The 22,039-nt window shown below is 30.5% G+C and overlaps 1 protein-coding gene across 5 annotated transcripts in view; it reads right to left on the reverse strand.

Moving 5' to 3' along the window:
- LOC107450516 (Activator-recruited cofactor subunit 42) overlaps positions 1–21,531 on the reverse strand; it is a 57,363-nt gene extending 35,832 nt beyond the window's left edge. The window contains exons 1-5 of one of the 5 annotated variants that reach the window (XR_011636841.1): positions 21,250–21,461; positions 18,609–18,775; positions 16,570–16,719; positions 11,832–11,943; positions 8,627–8,742 (exon numbers count right to left, since the gene is read on the reverse strand). Coding sequence is in view for 4 of the 5 variants with exons in the window: in XM_071181286.1 (XP_071037387.1) it covers positions 8,627–8,742; positions 11,832–11,943; positions 16,570–16,719; positions 18,609–18,775; positions 21,250–21,301 (597 nt within the window). In the remaining variant the exon portion in view is untranslated. Of the gene's footprint in view, positions 1–2,638; positions 2,755–8,626; positions 8,743–11,831; positions 11,944–16,569; positions 16,720–18,608; positions 18,776–21,249 lie in introns of all 5 variants that reach the window. The other 4 variants (XM_071181286.1, XM_071181287.1, XM_043057461.2 and 1 more) reach the window with 4 other exon arrangements.
- Positions 21,532–22,039: the final 508 nt, after the last annotated feature.

A 22,039-nucleotide genomic window follows, 5' to 3' on the forward strand; every position in this document is an offset into this window, starting at 1 on the left:
ATAAGGGGTGTCCATGGGATCCGGATCCCCCTCTTAGATTAAGTTTTTTTAAATATCAATATTTCCAAACATCGCATAGAACTTCTTATAATATACGTCTTGCCTCGAAAAATTTTTTTCGTTTGCACCTTACAAAAGCTGAAGAATCCCTGGCCTTGCATGTTTCATTGAACGAAAGAATCGAGATAGCACCCCATCCACACTGTCCTTCTCCACCCATGAGCAAAATAGAACGGCTCTCTCCAAAGGAAGGAAATAAGAAGACGTGCTGGTGGTAATTGCGGTATCCACTTTAGCTGAAACTGGTTTATAAACTGGAAGTCCGCTTTAGAAGCCTTTGATCATCATGCAAACACAAAATATCATAAATTTGCTATCAAGCAGGCAGCAAATTTTATAAAGGTAGCGGAAGGCTAAGTGCTTGATGTTGCCGAATCAATCAATGTGGAAAACAGCAAAATTGCTCTAGAAAACAGGAAAAGATTAAAAGCCATTGTAGAAACGATTCTTTTATGCAGAAGAGAAGAACTCTGAAGCTGTGACTCTGGTGAAATTGGAATAAATGATCCCGCTCATAATGATGGAAACTTTAGAGCACTGCTTCGTTTCCGTGCTCGTTGTGGCTATGAGGTACTTAAGAAGCATTTACTAACACAATCATTACACAGTCGAGTCATGTATACCTCATCACAGATTCAAAATGAAATAATTGAACTATCCGGTAAGACAATTCAAGATAAACTTTTAGAAAGGGTAAAAAAGGCAGGCTATTTCAGTGTACTAACTGATGAAACACAAGATATATCACAACGAGAACAAATAGTTTTGTGTGTGCGATACGTAGACTGTTCATCTGGAAAAGCAATTATCCGTGAAGATTTTGTTGAATTTATAAGCGTAAAAGATATTTCTGCTCAAGCATTAGCAACGACCATAATAACACATCTTGCATCCTATAATTTAGATATGCATAAATTTATAGGGCAAGGATATGAAGGCGCTGCATTGATGAGTGGTCGATTACGAGGTGTGAGAACAATAATCGCAGAGCAGTATCCAAAAGCGCAATTCGTACACTGCGTGGCTCATGTACTGAACTTAGTATTAGCTCATTCATGTGAAATACCTATGATAAGGAACTGTATAGGAACTATAAAATCCGTAATCAACTTCTTTCGAAAATCTCCACTACGGGATGGTCAATTAAAGAAAATTGCCGATGAAAACAACTTTGAACATTCCACCCTTATCGGTCTTTGTGAAACACGTTGGACTGAAAAACATGTGGCTGTCGAAAGGTTCGCAGAAATGCTACCCGTTGCATGGGCAACGCTTGAAACACTTCAAGCACTGGTAGTTCAGACGTGGCCACACAAGCTTTTCAGCTGCAGACAATAGCCAATTTATAGTATCTTTGATCATACTCAGAAAAGTGTTTTCGTATACTGTAAATTTGATTAAGGTGATGCAGAAGGTGAATGTTGACTTAATCGCCACTTGCAGTTATGCGAAAACTGTCAGAACAATCGTAGAAAGCATTAGAAACGAGACACAATTCTCCATACTTTTCGAGGAAGCAAAGAGAATGAGCTCGAACGAAATAGTTGTCCCAAGAATGGCCGCAAGAGCGTCCCAATGCAACAATGCACCTGGAGAAACTGCCGAAGTTTACTACCAGCGAAATGTGTTTTATCTGTTTATAGGGTAACCGAACTAGATGCTCGTTTCAAACCACATGAAGACGCTATAGAAGGCATTCAACTGCTTCTACCCGAGAAAACTAAACCTGATGACAACACAAAAGAAAGTCTGAAAAAAGTAGCAATAACCTTTCTAGGCGAAAGTGAAGGAAACACATTTCTTAGTGAATATGACATATGGAGCAAACACTGGGAATCAATATCCGAAAATCCGGTTACTGTTCTTGAAACTCTCGATCAACAGTTTTTCCCTCTGACAAGAACGTTGCTGGGTATTTTGGCAACACTTTCGGTTTCCACCGCGACACCAGAATGAAGTTTCTTCACTCTAAGGAGATTAAAAACCTATCTCAGAAATAAGATGGGGGATGAGAGACTGACTGGATTTGCTCTTCTGATTGTGCATTGTGACTTGGCGGTGTAATTGGATTCCGACGAAATTGTAAATAAGTTATCAACAAGGCGCAAAAGATTAAATTTATTACTTTAAGCAATTAACATTTTTCTATACCCTTTGATCATTGTTTTCCTTACAATAAACAAATATTTTACACACCTGTATGATTACTGAAATATTAGTAGCTTATATTACANACCCCCCCCTTGTAAAAGCTATAGCTACGTCCGTGCTTGCAACATTTATATAATCCCTGTTTTATGTGACGTTTTTAAACTTGTATATTTTAACAAATAATACACAAAAAATGGCATTTTCAAAAAATGTGGAGCTGGGAGAGTGCGAAATCGATTGCAGATTTGAAATCAGTGACACGAAAGTATCTAAGATCTGTTTAAAAAAAATCTCATGCGGCAGAAAACAAAAAAAAATTGTTCCCCAGTGTTATCAATATGTAAATGATCTTCTTGTATTATTAGAATATTATCGATGAAAAAAAATTTATTTCTAATGGTAAGTCCTTTTAAAAAAAGATACTAACTAGAGCTGCTTCAGCTTCATAACCACTTGTTATCCAGGCTTTAGTTCCATTCAAAACCCAAGAGTCTCCTTCTAATGTAGCTGTTGTTGATGCAGCACCTGCATCACTACCATTCCCTATAAAATTTAAAATCTATTTATTTAACATCAATGATTAATATAGTTTGAAAATTTAAAATTATAAGTAATAATTATAGAAATATTGTAGATCCTAGTATTAAGTCGACTTTTCAAACGCCCAAAATTTCATGAAAACCAAGGGGTCGAAGTATACACCAGTAATAAACTTGGAGATTTGTTGATCATGAAATATCTACTCAATATAAATAATTCTGAAATTTATATAAATAATTCTGTATCAGTTTAGCACTTTAAAAACTATTTTGAATATGTTATAAACATTTAATTTTGTATTTTCTCACATCATATCTTCGCTATGTGTAAAGATTCTTTTTTAGAAACAATACTTTAACTTGCATTCAGAAAAAGAAATTAAGAATAAGAAAAGTTGAGATAATTTATTCAAGAGTATTTAAAGCTACAAATTTAAAAATGTAAAATTTATGTCGGATTTAGTCGGTCATTAAACAGATTTCATTCTGCAATGGATTCTACTTTATCTACTGAGTCTCATAGAAGCTATTCTTCAATCCCATTAAAAGAATTCAAAATTCTCAAATTTTAAAGTATTTCAACAAAATAGAAATTTTTATTCAGCCATCATCTTTTATACACCCGTCATACAAAAAATTTGCTATTTCATAAACCAAAATAAGAAACTGATGACTTATACATTAGGCTATACAGAATTTACTACTTCAGTTAAAAAAAATTGAATTTTATTTCTATACTTTAAATAAATGCAAACAGTTTAATATCCACTTTTAAAAACACTACTACTCTCTCTTCATACATGAACACAGATTATATTAATCAATGTTTGGAAGATGAGAAACCATTTTAGGATGTATGCTAGTTTAAAACATACAATAGTTACAGTTGACCTTTTGTCAGCTTTATGTGGTGACTTTAATATCCATCGCAAAAAACACGAATTCAATGACCTCAATAATGCCAGTAAAGAATATCCTGAATTCAGATGATTTGGCATTCATTGAATGACATTCCAGTCAATTTGCATTAGAATAGGAGTATTATTGTAATAGCATATTTGCATAGAAGTTTAGACTTGATACTAGCTGCTTTTGACATCATTAAAAATACCAGCATTGGAATTATATATGACAGTGATTCAGGTCTTCCTATCATTATTATAAGAATTAAATTTCCCTAAAATATAATAAAATGAGAGTTAAAAATCAATAGAAATTTGAAGGGGCCAATTGGGCTAAATTATCAAAAGGACTCGAACAAATAGACATTTTATCTTCCAAATGAATGTCTTAGCTCAAACAAAAATATCAAAAAAACTTTTCCTAGATTTTGAAATATTATTTCTTTATGCATTAAAAAGTGGATTGCTAAAGAAATATAGCCAAATTTACAAAACTAAAAACTTGGCAAAATAAATTAATGTTATGTATATAAAGTAGTTTAACCCTTTCGCGCCGACTGTCACATATACGTGCAAGCAAGAAACGCGCTCACTTCCCGGCCGACACACCCGCGTGCAAGAGAGTTTTCTCGTTCACCCCCCGGCCGTCACTCATTTGTGCCAGCATTTCGGAACGTTTTAAAAAATAAAATTTCTTCCAAAAGATGGCATTGTATATCCATATGGTTTCAGATACATGTAGATTTGACTTTCTACTCAAGATGAGAGTACATTCACGTAGTTTTTAGGGAGAAGGAATGTTTTATGACGGCTCTTTAAATTTGCGCATGGTATTTGTTTACAGTAATCAGGGGAGGTTTTTTTTTCTCGCTACTTTCGATTTTCGGTTAAGATTTTAGTGGATAGTTAGATCTTGTAGATCCCTGTTTTAAAATTTTTCACACACAAAAAAAAATTTAAGTCATATATTTAGTTTTCAGATATGTAATGTTAAATGTTATTAAATGATAAGTNAAAAATTTAAAAACCTCATTTTAAAATGTGTGTAAATGCAAAGAGTACCATTTTCTACCCTCCTTCCTATTATATTCAAAATATGTGTTACACACCTTAAGGTGTGTAACTGGTATTAGGAAATGCGCTGCAAAGTTATGAGGGGGGAAATGGTATTTCAAAAATGCAGACAACTGATTAAATTCCCATTTTGACGAATGAAAATTCGAATTATAACCAAAATCATTAATAAATGCATAATTCATGATTTTCAAAAAAAAAAAAAAAATCCTTCTGTTGCTAATATTTTCACAATATGTAATTTTTTTTTTACCAATATATTACTGATTTAAGGATTTTAACCATAATTATTTTAGTCAATGAGCTGCGATTGGTCAATGGGTAAAGCATTGAAATGTTGTAAAGAACTGGGGTTCGATTCTCACTAGAGACTTGAAGCCTTCCCAGCATCAGATCAATGGGTACTAGTTCGTTGGGGAAGTAAAGGTGGTTGGAGTGCAATGCTAACCACATTGCAATATAATCAGCAATTACCACTTTGTGACACATAAAGAACTGCTGAAGAAACGCTTTACTTAAATTCTATTAAAAAAATATGAACCAGTCGATAAAGAAATGTAAAAGAAAAAAAAAAAAAGAAATTTATTCGCAGCTAAGATGTAGACATTATTTTTTACTATTCCATATATTGAATAACAATTTAGTAATCGGCAAATCTCAAGAGTACCAGATAAAAATAAAATATGTGTTCTGAGAATCTTGATTAAAAATAAAAATACAGTTTCAATAGCCAAATAGTAAAAAGAAAGAATAAAATATTTACTATAAATTAAAAGTCTGCTGAAATTAGTTAAAATATAATTATTTGCTGCAATTGTTGTCTTATGCTATTTGAGAATACTGACAAGCGTATTTTAAGGCAGTGGGGTGTGCTTCTCCTTGTTTTCCACTGGCGCCATATATGGCCGAGAATTCAACTTCTGTCGCACATATACGCTACAATCTGTTTTACATGGAGGACACATTCACATACCATCCAGCCATAGAATGTAAACTTAATCTGAGCATGATCAACCTACGATTCAGTACCTTTAGGGGTATCAATTTGCTATGAAAACTTGAGAGGACTTTGTGACCTTGACATGGGTAGTGTGCACTAGTCACCATTTAGTATATGGGAAGTCTTTGGTAACAACCTCTTGGACATGAGCCCAATGACATACCAACTAAGATATCTATTTATTTGTTGAAAAGTGAACAACAATAAAGTAGATACAAATATTTGACTCTATGCCAAATTTTTCCATTTGACATACATAATAATTAATAATTCAATAAATAAAATAAACCAGTATATAAACAGATGAAATAAAAATGATAATTTTAAAATTATTATTGATAATTTGCAGTTTGAATTAGTCTCTACTTTTTTTGTGTAGCATCAAAGGAATTTTGTAAAATTATTAAACCAATTTAATGTAATTTCTATTGGTGCTAAGTTCTTAATATTTTCTTTTACAATCACAAGGGGACTTAGCTTGCTGCTCGCTATGCCTGTCAACTCCCAAAAATTCTGACGCAGTTTCTTTCTAATATGCTTCTTAATCTCTTTAATCTTACGTTTTTTTTAATACTCTAATTATTATGTAACAATATTTTTTTATATTTTATTTTAATTACATTAAAGGCAACTCCCTCTGCTATTTATTGCATAGTTTCATTAGTGTTTCTCAAATAAAATAAAAGAAAATGATTTTTCGTAAACGTGCCAAATGGCCGAGGAAAATTTGCTGAATAGTGCAAATCTTTGGGAGGTCACAGCAACTTTCTATGACCTCCAATCCCTGTGCACATGGGTGTCAGGCATTAATGCAAAAATATTTGCTATTTATTAATGAACTAAACTGCGAAAAGTTCTGACTAGAAAGAGTCTTAATTAAACAGTTTCAAGAAATTTTACATATGGCAAGTAGGTAGGAGGGGGTTGGGAGCAAAGAACAGCTTCTTGCATTCTGCATTTATTCTTCTACACCTTCACAGTGAATTTAATGAATGACGGTTGTAAAATTCCTCATTTTTTACAAGGTAGTTGCAATCCAGATGTACCTACTGTATATAGAAACTATGTAATGAGCTTCCTTCTAAATATTCTTGAATTAAATTTTTTAGATTTTAAGAGAATGACATAATTGAAGCAATAAGTCTAGTCACTTAGTATTCAAATGAATAGACAAGGTAAAAAAAAATTTCGATTTTTTTTCTCCTCCATCATATTTAATTTTCTTACTTGAAAAGTACTATTTTGTCTAATTAATAATCAACTGAATTTCATTTCACCAATGCTAAGATAAATATCAGTGCTAGATAAATTCTTTAAGTAAAAAACATTAGTTTTAATACGTTAAAGTAAATAGACAAAATAAAAGATATAACATAACAATATTTTGTTGTTGTTGTCGTGTCTATGCATACAGTGCTAGTGAAGTGAAAAGATTAGAGTCCTCCAAAAGTCTTGATAACAAGACTTGCAAGCTCTGGAGCCCGATAGCCAAGGAGAATTTCAATGGGGGTGCTCCAAGTTGAAAGCGGGAGCCGATAATGGCCTGGCAGTCAAAAATATGGTCTGGAGTTAGTTGCAAATGAGGACAGTACTTGCAGATGGGATAGCATTTTATATTGGTGTGTGAGATCTTCATACCTTTGAAATGTCTAGTACGTAGCCTAGCTATTGTAGAGGAGAGGTTTCTTGGGCAGTTTAGACCAGGGATTGCATTATTCATAGAAGAGGGGTGCCATTGCCTCCGGAAAGGTTGGACTTCTTACATAATTAATATTTTGTTACATCAAAAATGTAGTAAACTGAATTCTGCTAATATAAATTGAATTTTGATAGCTGCAATGTAATGCAAATTATTAAAACTAGTACCATCTTTGTCAGATGACATGAAGAATAATAAATTTAAAAAAAAGAGAGAAATATAAATGGGACACTTAAACTAGAAAAAAACATGTAACGTAAATTTTTTAAAAATAAATAAGTTTAATAAAATAAATAATTTCATAAATAAATTTTAAGATGAATAAAAGCATGTGAAGTAGAGTTTGAAATAAAATTTGCTAAATTTACTTTAAAACAAAGCAGATTGATATAAATATAAATGCGGATTAAATTAGTGTCATTAAAAATAAGAAAAGAATAAGCTTTTAGGATTTTTTGATGCTTATAAATTACACAGGGGAACAACTTTTCCGTTGCATTTATGCAAATATTTGGTATTGCCTAGTTGGAGCAAAGGAATTTCAAATCTGAAATTATTTTTGCTCTTAAGGCAAAATTTTTTTAAAACGGCTATTTTCAGTCCATTTCTTGCCGAAATTCGCAAGTTTAAAAACGGTATAGATAAAAGAGGGGCATTTAAATGTTACGGCAAACTTGTAGGGAAGTTAAGGCACATCATCAGAATTAAAATTGCAAACAAACCCATGCCTTATAAGATCATCATAGGCGGCTAGGAGAATTTCCCTATTATGATCTGTTTCAAAGCGCATGAAGAAATATTTCATAATAGCTACAAACGACACATTTTCAGGAATAGGTTTCTATGCAATTTTAATCCTGATGATGTGTCCTAACTGCCCAATAAATTTCATGCAACATTTATATAATCCATGCCTAATATGACGTTTTTAAACTTGTATATTTTAAAAAATAATAGACTAAAAATGGCATTTTCGAAAAATCTAGAGCTGGGAAAGTGAAACAGATTACAGATTTGAAATCCGAGGCACGAAAGTATCTAAGATCTGGTAAAAAAAATCTCATGCAACAGAAAACAAAAAAAAAAATTGTTCCCCAGTGTTATCAATACATAAATGATCTTCTTGTATTATTAGAATCTTACGGAGGAAAATTTTTTTTAATTTCTAATGGTAAGTCGTTAAAAAAAAAAAGCTACTAACTAGAGCTGCTTCAGCTTCATAACCACTTGTTATCCAGGCTTTAGTTCCATTCAAAACCCAAGAATCTCCTTCTAATGTAGCTGTTGTTGATGCAGCACCTGCATCACTACCATTCCCTATGAAATTTAAAATCTATTTATTTAACATCAGTGATTAATATTGTTTGAAAATTCAAAATTACAAGTAATAATTATAGAAATACTGTAGAGTAATACTATTAAGTTGACTTTTCAAACCCCAGGAGTGATTGTGAGCTCAAGTCAAAATTCCGGAAAATTTCATGAGTAAAAAAAAAAAAAAAAAATTTAAATTGAAAAAAATTTAAACAAGGTTTTTTACATTTTTCTCAATATTTCTTAGTTTACTTAAAATATATTTAAAATTTTACACATAACTATACCATTTACACATACCTATGATGACTAATTAACTATAAGTAATTAAAATTTACAAATAGGTCTTTCTTTCTTGAGTTGATGATTATAACTATTTACTGATAAAAAATGAATATTAATTATGAATATAAGCTTATAAAGTATCTCTCTGGCTCTCCCTTACAACCAAACAAAATAAACTGTGTTTTTAAGTTCCACCTTTGAAAATTTGATTTCCGGAAATTTCTGTGATCAATGATTTTTTGAAATGTCTGAACCTTCGATCTCCATAAACTTCCAGATCACTGTCAGCGAAAATTCCGGAAATCCAGATTTTTTCCAGAGCACAATCAGCCCTGAAACCCCCAAAATTTTATGAAAACCAAGGGGTCAAATACAACAGTAATAAACTTGGAGATTTGTTGATCATGAAATATCTACTCATTATAAACAATGAAATTTATATAAATAATTCTATCAGTTTAGCACTTTAAAAACTATTTTGAATACGTTATAAACATTTAATTTTGTATTTTTTCTCATCATATCTTCGTTATGCGTAAAGGTTATTTTTTAGAAGCAATACTTTAACTTACATTCAGAAAAAGAAATCAAGAATAAGAAAAGTTGAGATAATTTATTCAAGAGTATTTAAAAAATATAACATAATAAAACCTTTCAAAATATACCATAAAGCGAAAAATATAACAATGTAAAATTTATGTCGGATTTAATAACCATTAGCAGTGTAATCATACAGAGTCCATTACAGATAATGGATTCTACCTTATCTACTGAGTCTCATAAAAGCTATTCTTTAATCCCATTAAAAGAATTCAAAATTCTCAAATTTTAAAGTATTTCAACAAAATAGAAATTTTTATTCAGCCATCATCTTTTATACACCCGTCATACAAAAAATTTGCTATTTCATAAACCAAAATAAGAAACTGATGACTTATACATTAGGATATACAGAATTTACTATTTCAGTTAAAAATAAAATTTTATTTCCATGCTTTAAATGAATGCAAACAGTTTGATATCCACTTTTAAAAACAATACTATTTTCTCTTCATATATGAGCACAGAATACATAGATCAATTTTTGGAAGATGCCGACCTGGTGGCCGAGTGGTTAGCGTGCCTGACTGCGGAGTTGCTGGTCACGGGTTCGGATCCTGCTCAGGGCATGGATGTTTCTTTCTCTCTCTCTCTGTGTTCTATGTTCTTTCTCCTTTGTGTGTGATTGTGACCCGCCCCATAAACGGGTTGTGGTTGTTTGACGTGGGTGACGCTGTCAGCTTTATGTGGTGACTTTAATATCCATCGCAAAAAAAACGAATTCAACGATCTCAATAATGCCAGTAAAGAATATCCTGAATTCAGATGATTTGGCGTTCATTGAATGACATTCCAGCCAATTTCCATTAGAATAAGAGCATTATAGTAATAACATATTTGCATAGAAGTTTAAACTTGATACTAGCTGCTTCTGATATCATTAAAAATACCAGCAGAGGAATTATATATGACAGTGGCTCAAGTCATCCTATCATTATTAGGTATAAGAATTAAATTTCCTTAAAATATAATAAAATGAGAGTTAAAAATCAATAGAATTTTGAAGAGGCCAATTGGGCTAAATTATCAAAACGGCTTACACAAATAGACATTTTATCTTCCAAATGAATGTCTTAGCTCAAACAAAAATAACAAATTTTTTTTCTTCTAGATTTTAGAATATTATATCTTTATGCATCAAAAAGTGGATTGCTAAAGATACATAGCCAAATTTACAAAATTAAAAACTTTGCAAAATAAATTAATGTTATGTTTATAAAGTAGTTTAACCCTTTCGCGCCGACTGTCACATATACGTGCCAGCAAGAAACACGCTCACTTCCCGGCCGACACACCCACGTGCAAGAGAGTTAACCCCGGCCGTCACTCATTTGTGCCAGCGTTTCGGAACGTTTTAAAAAATACAATTTCTTCCAAAAGATGGCATTGTATGTCCATATGGTTTCAGATACATGTAGATTTGACTTTCTAGTCAAGATGAGAGTACATTCATGTGGTTTTTAGGGGGAAGGAATGTTTTATGACGGCTCTTTAAATTCGCGCGTGGTATTTGTTTACAGTAATCAGGGTAGGGTTTTTTTTCTCGCTACTTTCGATTTTCGGTTAAGATTTTAGTGGATAGTTAGATCTTTATATTCCTGTTTTAAAATTCTTCACACAAAAATGAACTTTAAGTCATAGTAATGTTTTCAGATATGTAATGTTAAATGTTATTAAATGATAAGTACAATAGGAAATAAAATGTGTAAAATATATATTTAAACAAGAAATAACTTAAGTAAATTAAGTATCCATAGAAATATATATAAAGCATATGTCATTTAAATACTCTACAGAACAATATTAAACAATGCGTTGATATTTAGGTAATTTCATGGAATTAGGCTTAACAGCAAAAAGCCCTCCGGCCCTGGAGAGACACACGCTAGAGAGACTGCCGGCCTCAGCGGTAAGCGCGCTTCCCATCGCGAAAGGGTTAACTGGAAACTCAATTTTTTTTCGGCTAAACTCTCCAATTGCAAGAAACTTTTTTTTTGATATCTGATGTCTTTTGATATCTTTTTTTCTGATATCTATGTAGAATTAAAAAAAAAACTTTATAGTTTAGGATCCAATAAAAAAAACAGCAGAACTTAAAAAATATTCACCTGATACATAAAGACAGTGATCATCAATAAAATGCTTTTTTAATTTATTAAAAATTATCAAAATATTTGATTAAATCTATCATCATTAGAAATGTTTACCTGGTTCACTTAAAGCAAAGCAGCCAACTCTGTCACCACTTGTAAAGGGTGTAGCATATTTTTTTATTTGATCCTCAGTTCCAAATTTCAGAAGACCACCAAGATACAGAGACTAAATAAAATAAATTAGAATTTCATTGAGACACTTTGAAAGAAAAAAAAAATATACAGGACAATAAAAGTACACAAATTTTAAACAAAAGATTACATCTGATAATAGTTCAAACTATTCAATTTTGCCATTACAATTCTAATGGATTCCTACACAGTAACATATAAGTCTTATTTCAAGGTTACCACTCAAATCTGGAGAGAAAAAAATTCCCTGCGTTTTCCCTATACATATTATGCACAATATATTAAGAGGAAACACACAATCACTGTGTTGTTGAGTGAGTTATAATATGCTAACTGTCCTAATGCTGGTGCCAGAGTTTTCTCCGAGGCTTTTTCCTTCTATGCCCCTGTGAGACAGAGATCTACTTTAGATGAAGAGATAGCTGCAATCCAAATAGCTCTAGTCCAGTTACAGTGTCACATTGATCTTTTTGAAAAAGCTGTTGTCCTTTGTGACTCAAGAGCTGCTTTGCTTGCCATTGCATCCTTAAATAATCCCTTAACTCGAGACATTTTGGACTGCTGCCTCCAACTTGAATACCAAGCATCCCTTAAGAAAACCATTGTTCTCCAATGGGTTCCTGCCTATTGCGGGGTTACGGGTAATGAAAATGCAGACTACTTAGCAAAAAAGGGGGCTTTAATTATTCAAACTTCTGCGCACATTATGCCCTTCTGTTCCATCAAACAGCTTATTAAGGGGACCTTTAAGACCTGTGCTCATGAAGAACTTATCAACCGTACTTCTACTAAGTCTTGGAGAACTACTATCCTAAATTTGCGAAATGGCCCAAGACGAAGAGCGGTGGCTGAATTCCGCTTGGCCACCGGTCATGACTGTCTGCGGAAACATCTGTCTAGATTTGGTATCGTTCCTTCCCCGGTATGCACTCTTTGCAGTTCTGGTGAGGACATGGACTCCACGCACCTTCTCCGCTGCTCTGCACTTTGCAGGAATTCTATCACTGAACGCTATTGGGAAGCTAGAGACATGTTGTGATTAATAGACTCTGTTGCAGCATCTTTTGTTTCTGTTCTTATTTTTAGATGTTTATGTATGCTGTTACTGTCTATAATCTAAAGCTGTCTATAATATGCTAACTATACTAGTTTTAATAGCTGGAAAAACTTAAAGAAATAAGGAACAATTTAGTATACTTAAAACAAATAATACTATTGTAAATGAAATAGCTTAGTATAGCTGATATCCTTAAATATCCCATAGATTGCGTTTTGAGAATTTGCCAAAAGATATTTGAAGATGGACTAACTAGTAAATTAATCACCAACCAGTCTGCGCCAGTTTTGCTATCACTACAAGATATAAAACTTAATGAATATACTATCTAAAACTTTTCCAAATTGGAGCACCCTTCATTCACAAGAAATTTGTAAAGGATTTTTTGCTTGTTTTGTGAAAGCTGAAATATTTCAGCAACAGGTAATTCCACAAAAAAGAAACTATAACTATAGATGTACAAAACAAAAGCAGTCACTTAAAAAGTTATTAAATTTTTGTTGGAAAAAAAGTTAGAGTTAATTAACTCGAACACCGAAATCAAGTTAAAACATTTCAAAGCATATGTTGCCTGCTCATAGCTATTGCATAAGAAGATTCCGATAAGAAATGATTTCCTAAAATCTACATCGTGTAATGACCCAATGTGTAGACCTTAGCATTTAAACATATGACCCAATTTTCATTAATAGTGACACATGTCTTGTCGAGAAGAAAAAGAACTCTTTGAGTAAGACACTTGAAAATTTCATTCAGATTCCATCCAGCCTCCAAAAGAGGGTGATAGTATTGTTAAGTGGTGGATTTATATATATAGAGAACTGGAAGGTATTCATTACTAACATGTCTTTATTCTAAACTCGAGTAAAGTTTTAGTCTTATGAATAACATTATATCACCAGGAACAACAAGGTTAAATGTACAAACTTTTGATGCCACCCAGGCAATCAAACATCATCTTTTAATTGCTAAATAATCCTTGTTAGCTTATTATGCCAGCCAAGAAGGATTTTTTGCCAGATCAAGTTGATAAAAATCTTGTTCAAAATTTGAACTCTTCTTGCAAAGTCTACCAAGAAGAAGAAAAAATAAAAGGAAGGAAAAAAAGAAAACAGAATAAATATGCTAAAAGAAAATAAAGAAAAAGTGTCATCAAAGGAGGTGGTAAAAAAGTTATGCGCAATTGCTGCTAAAAGACAAAGACTCAAACAAACAAAAAAATATATATAAACAAAAATGACAGCAAAGATAATAAAATCATTGCAGGCAAATCAGGGGCTATGACAAAGGTTTCACCAGAGACTGAAGAAAGCTTATCAAAAACTTCAAATAGGAAATCAGTTGTAAAGTGTGCCTGTGCAGATCTATATCCTATGCCAACACAAACACAGGGATCTCAAATAAAAATAAAAAAACAAAACAAAAGAGTGATAGTTCTTTAACTATTAAAGGTATAAAAAATCGCAGGTTTATTTTCTTTTATAAATAATTTAAAAAATAATGGTCCTGTTATTTATGCTATAAAAGGCCAAAATTCTTGGTAAATGAAAAATAAATATTATCCTAACAGTTGCTTATTATCAAGTAATTTNTTTCAGCTTTTACTCTGAATTCAACTTTTTCAAAGCTTTTTAAGCTCCATAAATTTATTAATTTCATAATGTTTGATTGTGTTTATGTAGAATTCAGCTTTTTTTGCTAACTGGCATTTTCATCTCTGATGGTTGGCTTTTTTAATACCTTTCCCCAATGCCTAAAGAATACTATAAAGAAAATATTCTACCTCAATTTCTACTGCTTGTATCAGTGCATTTTTATTTTTCCTATATCTTCATTTTTTTTTCAATTTATCTATTTTTCTGTTAACAGAAGTATTTTGAAAAAAAAAACTTATCATAAATTTTTGTTTCATATTCTTTATCTTTCTTCTCACAAATATCTTTAATTATCTGAGAGGATATAGAACATTCTAGTTCTATATTCTCTCATTCTTTCAGCTGCTGTTTTCCCCATACTGATTACTCGCTTAAAAAACTTTTAACTATAAACTAAGCACAATGTCAAATAAAAATTGCACATCTTTATATGAAAAGTGTGCTCTGATAGTGGAGGAACTAATTGAAACTTATTGAATCAGGATGACAGTTCCTTAATGGTCACAGGGGTCTGTCTAGGTTTTTCTGAAAGGTACCTATTTTGTGAAAATTTAGACATAATTTGTGAAAAATTAAAAATTACATTAAAAAATCAAAAACATGGTAAAAATATAGATTTATCGTTTCTTAAGGAATGCAAAAATAAAATTTTAAGAAAAAGTATTTAGTGAAATTTTTCCTAAAGTTGAATTTGTGAAACTACCGTTTTACCTAAAATTGACTTTGTGAAACTACCGTTTTACCTAAAGTTGAATTTGTGAAGGTACCTCTAAACGGTAGTAAATTCGGCCTGGACAGACCCCTGCTGAAATATAATATATAATATGGCATTAATAATATGTCCAGGAAAACCTAGAAAAAACCATAGAGTTTCAAATGTTTAAAAAAAAATTTCAAAATATTAAAATTCAAACAAATTACTGGCGGAGAACTTTTCCGATAGTGTAATCCTATCATGATTTATTTGCATTTTAATATTATAAAAAAAAAAATTTCAACATTTAAAACTCCATGGTTTTCTCTAAGTTTACCTGAACTTATTTTTTTCTAAACTTTAATAAATTTTAAATTTCTAATAATGGGGATGAAGAATTAGCAATGAAAAAGTTTGACTAACAGTGTAGTGTTCGCTTAAATATCAACTTAAGTCATAATGATAAATTGAAAAGAAATGAAAAACAAATAACTTAAATTTTTTTTAAACAAAACAAGACATTATCGTTATAAAAAAATTGCTTATTATAGTCAGTCAATGTAAAGATAACTATCTTCACCATTCATTTACAGCAGTGATGACTATGTTTATGAGGATTAACTATTTCAAGTAGGGGTATTGGATCAATATGAGAGACAGGTATAGGCTCAGGTTGCTAAGAGAAAGGGAATCTTGCTTCTTTAGTTAGTCTATCCTAAAGCTCCTCTTTTTCATATGTATTATTTCATGTTTCCATAGCAGCAGATGGGTTTACACTTGGAAGCGAGAAGCTTTACATAGACACCACAAGATGCGCAGCCTCTAGATACTTTTTCCATAGCAATTACATAAGTTAAATACTCTATAGCAGCACCTCCAAGTTTTTCTAATTTTTTTTTCTTTATATAGGCAGACAATATACTTTTGGTACATTAAATATTTCTATTGAATATATGTAGAAGCTTTATATAGACAGACTACACCTAACTATATATTTTTGGCACATTGAATATTTCATTCTAAAAACTTTTTTTTAAATTTTTTTTAATAACAGGTGTTGAACAGCCAACCAAATTCTGAGTTTACGACTATCACTGTTCTACTCCATAGTCTTATAATGCTGAACCCAACCAAGAAGACAAGGAAACTTTTCTACAAACTAGTCTCCGTGGAGGGTTTTTTGGTGCAAATTAAAATCAAATTAAAAAATCTTGCAAAATAATACTTAAAATCACAATAAATGTGAATACTTACATTATTGACACTCATGATCACACCACAAGATGCACAGCCTCTAGATACTTCTTCCATAGCTATTGCATAAGCTAAATAATCTAAACCAGCACCTCCATATTTTTCAGGTGTAGATATGGCAAGCATACCAAGTTCTCCTAACTTTTTTATCTTTTAAAAGAAAGAAATGTTTCAATATATATATATAAAAGTAGAAGGGACAAAAAACATGTTCATTACTTTTTTATACAATGTGTTCTGTAATAACCATTATTAATTTGAGTATCTAAACTAAAAATAAAAAATAAAAATCATGCCCATTAGGGGGCACAAATATTTCACAAAGACACAGAACAGTTTAGATACTTACATCAGGGTTGCAAAAAAGCCTTACCTTTTCTGAAAAAGGTCCAGTTGCAAATATTTTTTTAAAATTTAAATTCCAATTATTACTATTTTAAATTTATTTATTGAGGATTATTCATTTAAATAATTTGAGTTAAGTATGTTATGTTATTAATTTCATTGATTAATGTAATTAAATTGATTATTAATTTTAATTGAATTATTGTAATTAAATTGATGATTCATGTTTACATTCAAAACCAGACAATTGTGTCCTCAATCACTCCTCAATCATGCTCTAATTCATCCTTGCTGTGCTCTAAATTGATTCAGAATAATTATTTTTTATTTTTTAAATTGTACTAAATCTTTTGTAAATTAGGCATTTTCCATAAAACTGTTCATAATTTGTTCGAAATAATTCATATATTTTGCTTAAAAAGTTGGACAACTGGTAATTATAGTTAATTTTGCTTTATTCGTATATCATACGCTTATGTTGCATTAAAAAAGTTGATTTCTAATTCTAGCTTCAAATAGTTTAAAATTATTGTTCTTAAAGCTTCAAAGGTTTAAGATGTTGCTCCAAACTGCTTCAGAAGTGAAAAGTTGCAGCTCCAATTTGTTTCTAACATACAATAACATCAACATAGTAATTAGTTGACAATTTTATACCCATTTCATATTAAGGTTATTGAAAAATATTAGTTCTAATAAAAGTTGGTATTTTTTTAATGAAACCAGTCTCTTTTAAGTGAATAAAAAAAATAATAATAACCAGCATTATTTTGGTCAGGCTAAAATCTGTCAACCCTGAAATATATAATACTACAAAAAATATATTCAGGATGTTCTGTAGCAACTGTTCCAGTACATATTTTTGGAAACCTTATAAAAAGTGAAGGAAAAAATTATACACATTTGTAGCCACATATTAAAAGATTAAGTTAGAAAGAACAATTTAAAATTTGATCCTTTACTATTAGTTTCAAAATGAGTGAAGAAAGGATTAAAATCATGTGGAAAAGTTGGTCACAGTTTGAGAAGTATCTCCTTTCATTTAATTATTAATTTTGAGTCACTAATGTGCGTTATAGCAGAACATCCTGCGTAAATATAAAATAAACATTGCAGTTTAAAATTTTCGTATAGGGCATTCAAATGTAACTATACATACAGTAAATTAATCAATGAATTCTAATTACACCACAACACTACAAACTTCTTGGGAAAATTAGAATTCAATGGAATATAAAAATTATTTTAAGACTCAAAATAATTAGATAAAAAAGATCTATACAATGCAATTCTATAAATTACTATCTTCCATACAAGACATTACCTATACATACACTAAAGCAAACCAAAATTGATACAATTGTTAGTTTTTAGTTCTAATGCTTTTGATAGAATAAATTTTTCCTCTAATTATAAATACTTTAAGTGGATATTTTTATATTTTAAACTTTTTGTATTTAAAAACTATTTGAAGGCAGCAATGATCAGTTCCAGGTAATATATTACAATATTTAGTTGATAAGTTAAATGATATGTGAGGGTATCAATATAACACAAAATTTTATAAAATGCAAAGTTATAAAACATTATGAAGATCATCTATTCTATCTCGATTAATGCATAGATCAAAAGGAAATGAATGATATAAGGGGAAAGAAATTAATCTAAACTAAGTCTAAACCTAAGATTCTAATTACTTGATCTTTAGGAAATATCTTTTTCTCATCAATCATAGCTGCTACAGGCTGCAGTTCTTTTTCAGCAAATTCTCGAGAAGTCTTCTGAAGCATTTTGTGAGTATCAGACAAAAGATATCCATTTGAGATTGACCTGATGCCAACTGTTTTCTTCAGTAACGGTTGCCCTGAAAGATTTTTTTTATTTGTAAAAGAAAATTTTCAGTACAAATTAAAACAGTAACAAATATTAGAAGCTGTGACAATAGGAACCGTTCTTCAGAGATATATTTATTTTATTTCTAATTTTTTAACTTCCCCATTTGATACATTGAAATGGATGTTTCATACCTTAGAGTTACATAAGTAGAAATTAGTTATTTTGCATCCTTTGTTGCATTGATTTATAAAGAAGTTACATCTTAAAATATTTAGATTTCTTTTATTCTTAATAAGAAAAAATTACCTTTAGTTAAAAGTTAAAGCTCTTCATTTTTATACAAAAACATAACTAATTGAAGCAGTTAACAGTAAATAAAATAGTCTAAAATAAGTTTTAATTTAATGGGAATGGTTTATTAATTATATATTTTTACTGAATTCTATGTAATTTAAATTTTCTGTACACTCATGTCTGTGAAAATTTTTACACTATGAAGAAATTAATCAAACTTACATGAAATGTAAATAGAACTAAGACATATAACCAATTATAATTATAAAGCAATTATGAATGTACCACTGTTGTGCATGTTTATTTGTACTACTATCTAAATGTGACACAATTTCAGTAATTAATTATAATACCTTACATGGTGTAGCAATTTTCAAACATAACTGTAACTTAAATTGAAAAAAAAAAAAAAAAATTATAAATGAAAAAATAGTATTAAAGTTTCAAAAACAAATAGAAAATCTTAACAATAGAAAAATATGTACTTATTCATTTTGGGAAGATATAAAAAAAAATAGTCAAACTAATGGATTTGATACCATTGATTGTGGAAATAATTATTACGGGTATTGTGTACAATAGGCTGCTGACATACTAATAAAGATATTTTGGAAAAATAATGTTAAGACCCCCGAAACAAATAAGAGTGAAAAAAGGGATTTTTCCATATCGAAACCTATTCGTGCGTACTGAAATCGACAAGGCTCCAAATGAAATTGCAGATTTGTCTAATTTGGAATAAATTAAAGAAAATTACATATTGGCTTGCATAACATAGGTTAACATTTTTACTTTTTAAGTTTTTAGTTTCACCATGCCAATTTCTGGAAGTCACAATTACTTGGAAATTAAATTTGCTAAAGTACCAATACGGAAATCTCTCACTAAAAAAGCGGTTTCTTTCGGTTAATGGAGTGCAAGTAAAAAGTCAACAAAAAATATAGCTCTCCACCAACTTTACTTTTATTTTTTTTAACGCACTTAAATATTAAATAACATAAAATGTATTCAAAGAAATAAAATAAAAATGAAAAAATAGTTGAATTTCCTTGCTTTTGGCTACCTGAAAAACTTTAAAGGAGAAGTTTTCACAAAATATGATGTGATTTTGATGAATAAAACTTTTTCTTTCTTTAATAGGAAAAAAAAAACTTAAAATCCTATAAAAAATTAGAAATTAAGAAATGAGGATATTTCTGTATCCATATCTGATTTCACCTATTCATTTCTGGCAAAATGTTTTGAATTTGCAAAATTTTGTGAAAAGTTTATGTGGTTTGCTCAGCGATGGTTAAGATTTTACTTTTTTAGTTTGTCCTCTCATATGTTCTTTTTAGTTTCTCACAGGCCACTGCTCTGAAAATGCCAAAATTTGTCAATTATTTTGGTGTGCATATCAATATGAAAATCTTCCAAAAAATACTAAATAATTTAAAGTTTAACAGCATGCTTCAAATGCTCACTTAATATTTATTCTTTAACAAAATTCTTGATGAACTTCATATGTAAAGCTTGCTTGATTTTATTAGTTAATTGGTTTTTAAATCAATTATAAGAAATCTATAAAAATTCAAAAGTAATTCATTCCTCAGCACAATTTGCAGTGTCATTAACACAGTAATTGACATGGTTACCAGAACAAACTTAGCCACCTTTACTTTGATAAATGAGTTTTCTATTTGTATTTTTTATTTATTTTAATAATTCCTAAATAATCAATCGCAAAGTCTTTGAAACTTGCGAGCAGTGGCCCGCGATAAACTAAAAAATAACATCACAGAAAGGGACCAACTCGAAAGGTATAGCTCATAGCCACCCCCGGGCAAACATCTACATCTGTTTTGTTTTTTTTTTAAATTTGCAAGTTTAAAATAATTTGGCACCTTGGCGATTGTAGTTGGAGCAACAGATCACGATTCGGAAATATCCCCCTGTAGTTCAATTTCAAATCCCAAACTCCTTATCATGTGTCTTTAAATTGATAATGATTAATAGTAAACTGTAAGTCAATTCCAAAATCTCTTACTGTAAATCAATTCTAAAAAATAATTTATAGACACTTTATTGAAGAAATTTGTTAATTTAGAATACAGCAATAAACATTCATTTCTAGAAGACTTTTACAAAAATTTGATAAAAATTTAATTACCATTTACATGTGAAATGAAACGGAATTATGTTTTTAATGCATATAAATGTTTAATTTACCTGATAATCGAAAGAGTGTTCCTAAATAATTTTTTGGCAGCACGAAACCCATGTTTTAATCTATACTTTAGAATTCTACAAAATTAGAAGAAATAATTACAGCCAATTAATGAAATTGAGAGACGTGATCACAGGATATGCACTTCGCAAAAGAGTAAACAAGCTTGCACTTCGTACTGTTTACGCACAAACTCCTGCCTCCAATATAGCGAATCAACGATTAGTGACGAAAAGATCCGAATACGCCTGCGCTTTCGGATCTTTTCGTCCTCCAGAACTTTCAGAACATTTTTCGTGACCTCTTCACCTCTTCAAGTAGGATGAAACAGATATTTAGTTATTTTACTATGAGCCCAGCACCTTACCAAAACGGTTGTTTTATTTACCTAATACAAGCCATATATTTGTACACAAAACATTCTTTAAATTATACGTTGATAACTATTTTAGGTAGTTTTCTATTTTGCCGGCGCATGCGATAAAGTTACATGTAAAACGTCACAATTGCATGTTAATTCATCTTTTTTTTTTTTTAAAAAAAAAGTTTTTTTTGGTGATATCTATTTGAAAAAAAAAAAAAACTGAATAAGTAAATAAAATAACTGAATTAACTTGAACCGGTGAAATATAAAAGTATCTAAATTTTATTTGTTTATTTATTTATTCATTTATTACATTCATTTAAAAAACAAACGAAACAAAAACAGGTTATGTTTTAAATGTCTTTGTTAAAATTGAACTTTTCTGAGCTGATGTTAGTCTAACGGCATAGGAAAAAGGAAGTACATTA

The sequence above is a fragment of the Parasteatoda tepidariorum genome, chromosome 5 (assembly GCF_043381705.1).
Source record: "Parasteatoda tepidariorum isolate YZ-2023 chromosome 5, CAS_Ptep_4.0, whole genome shotgun sequence".
Classification (NCBI taxonomy): Eukaryota; Metazoa; Arthropoda; class Arachnida; order Araneae; family Theridiidae; genus Parasteatoda; species Parasteatoda tepidariorum.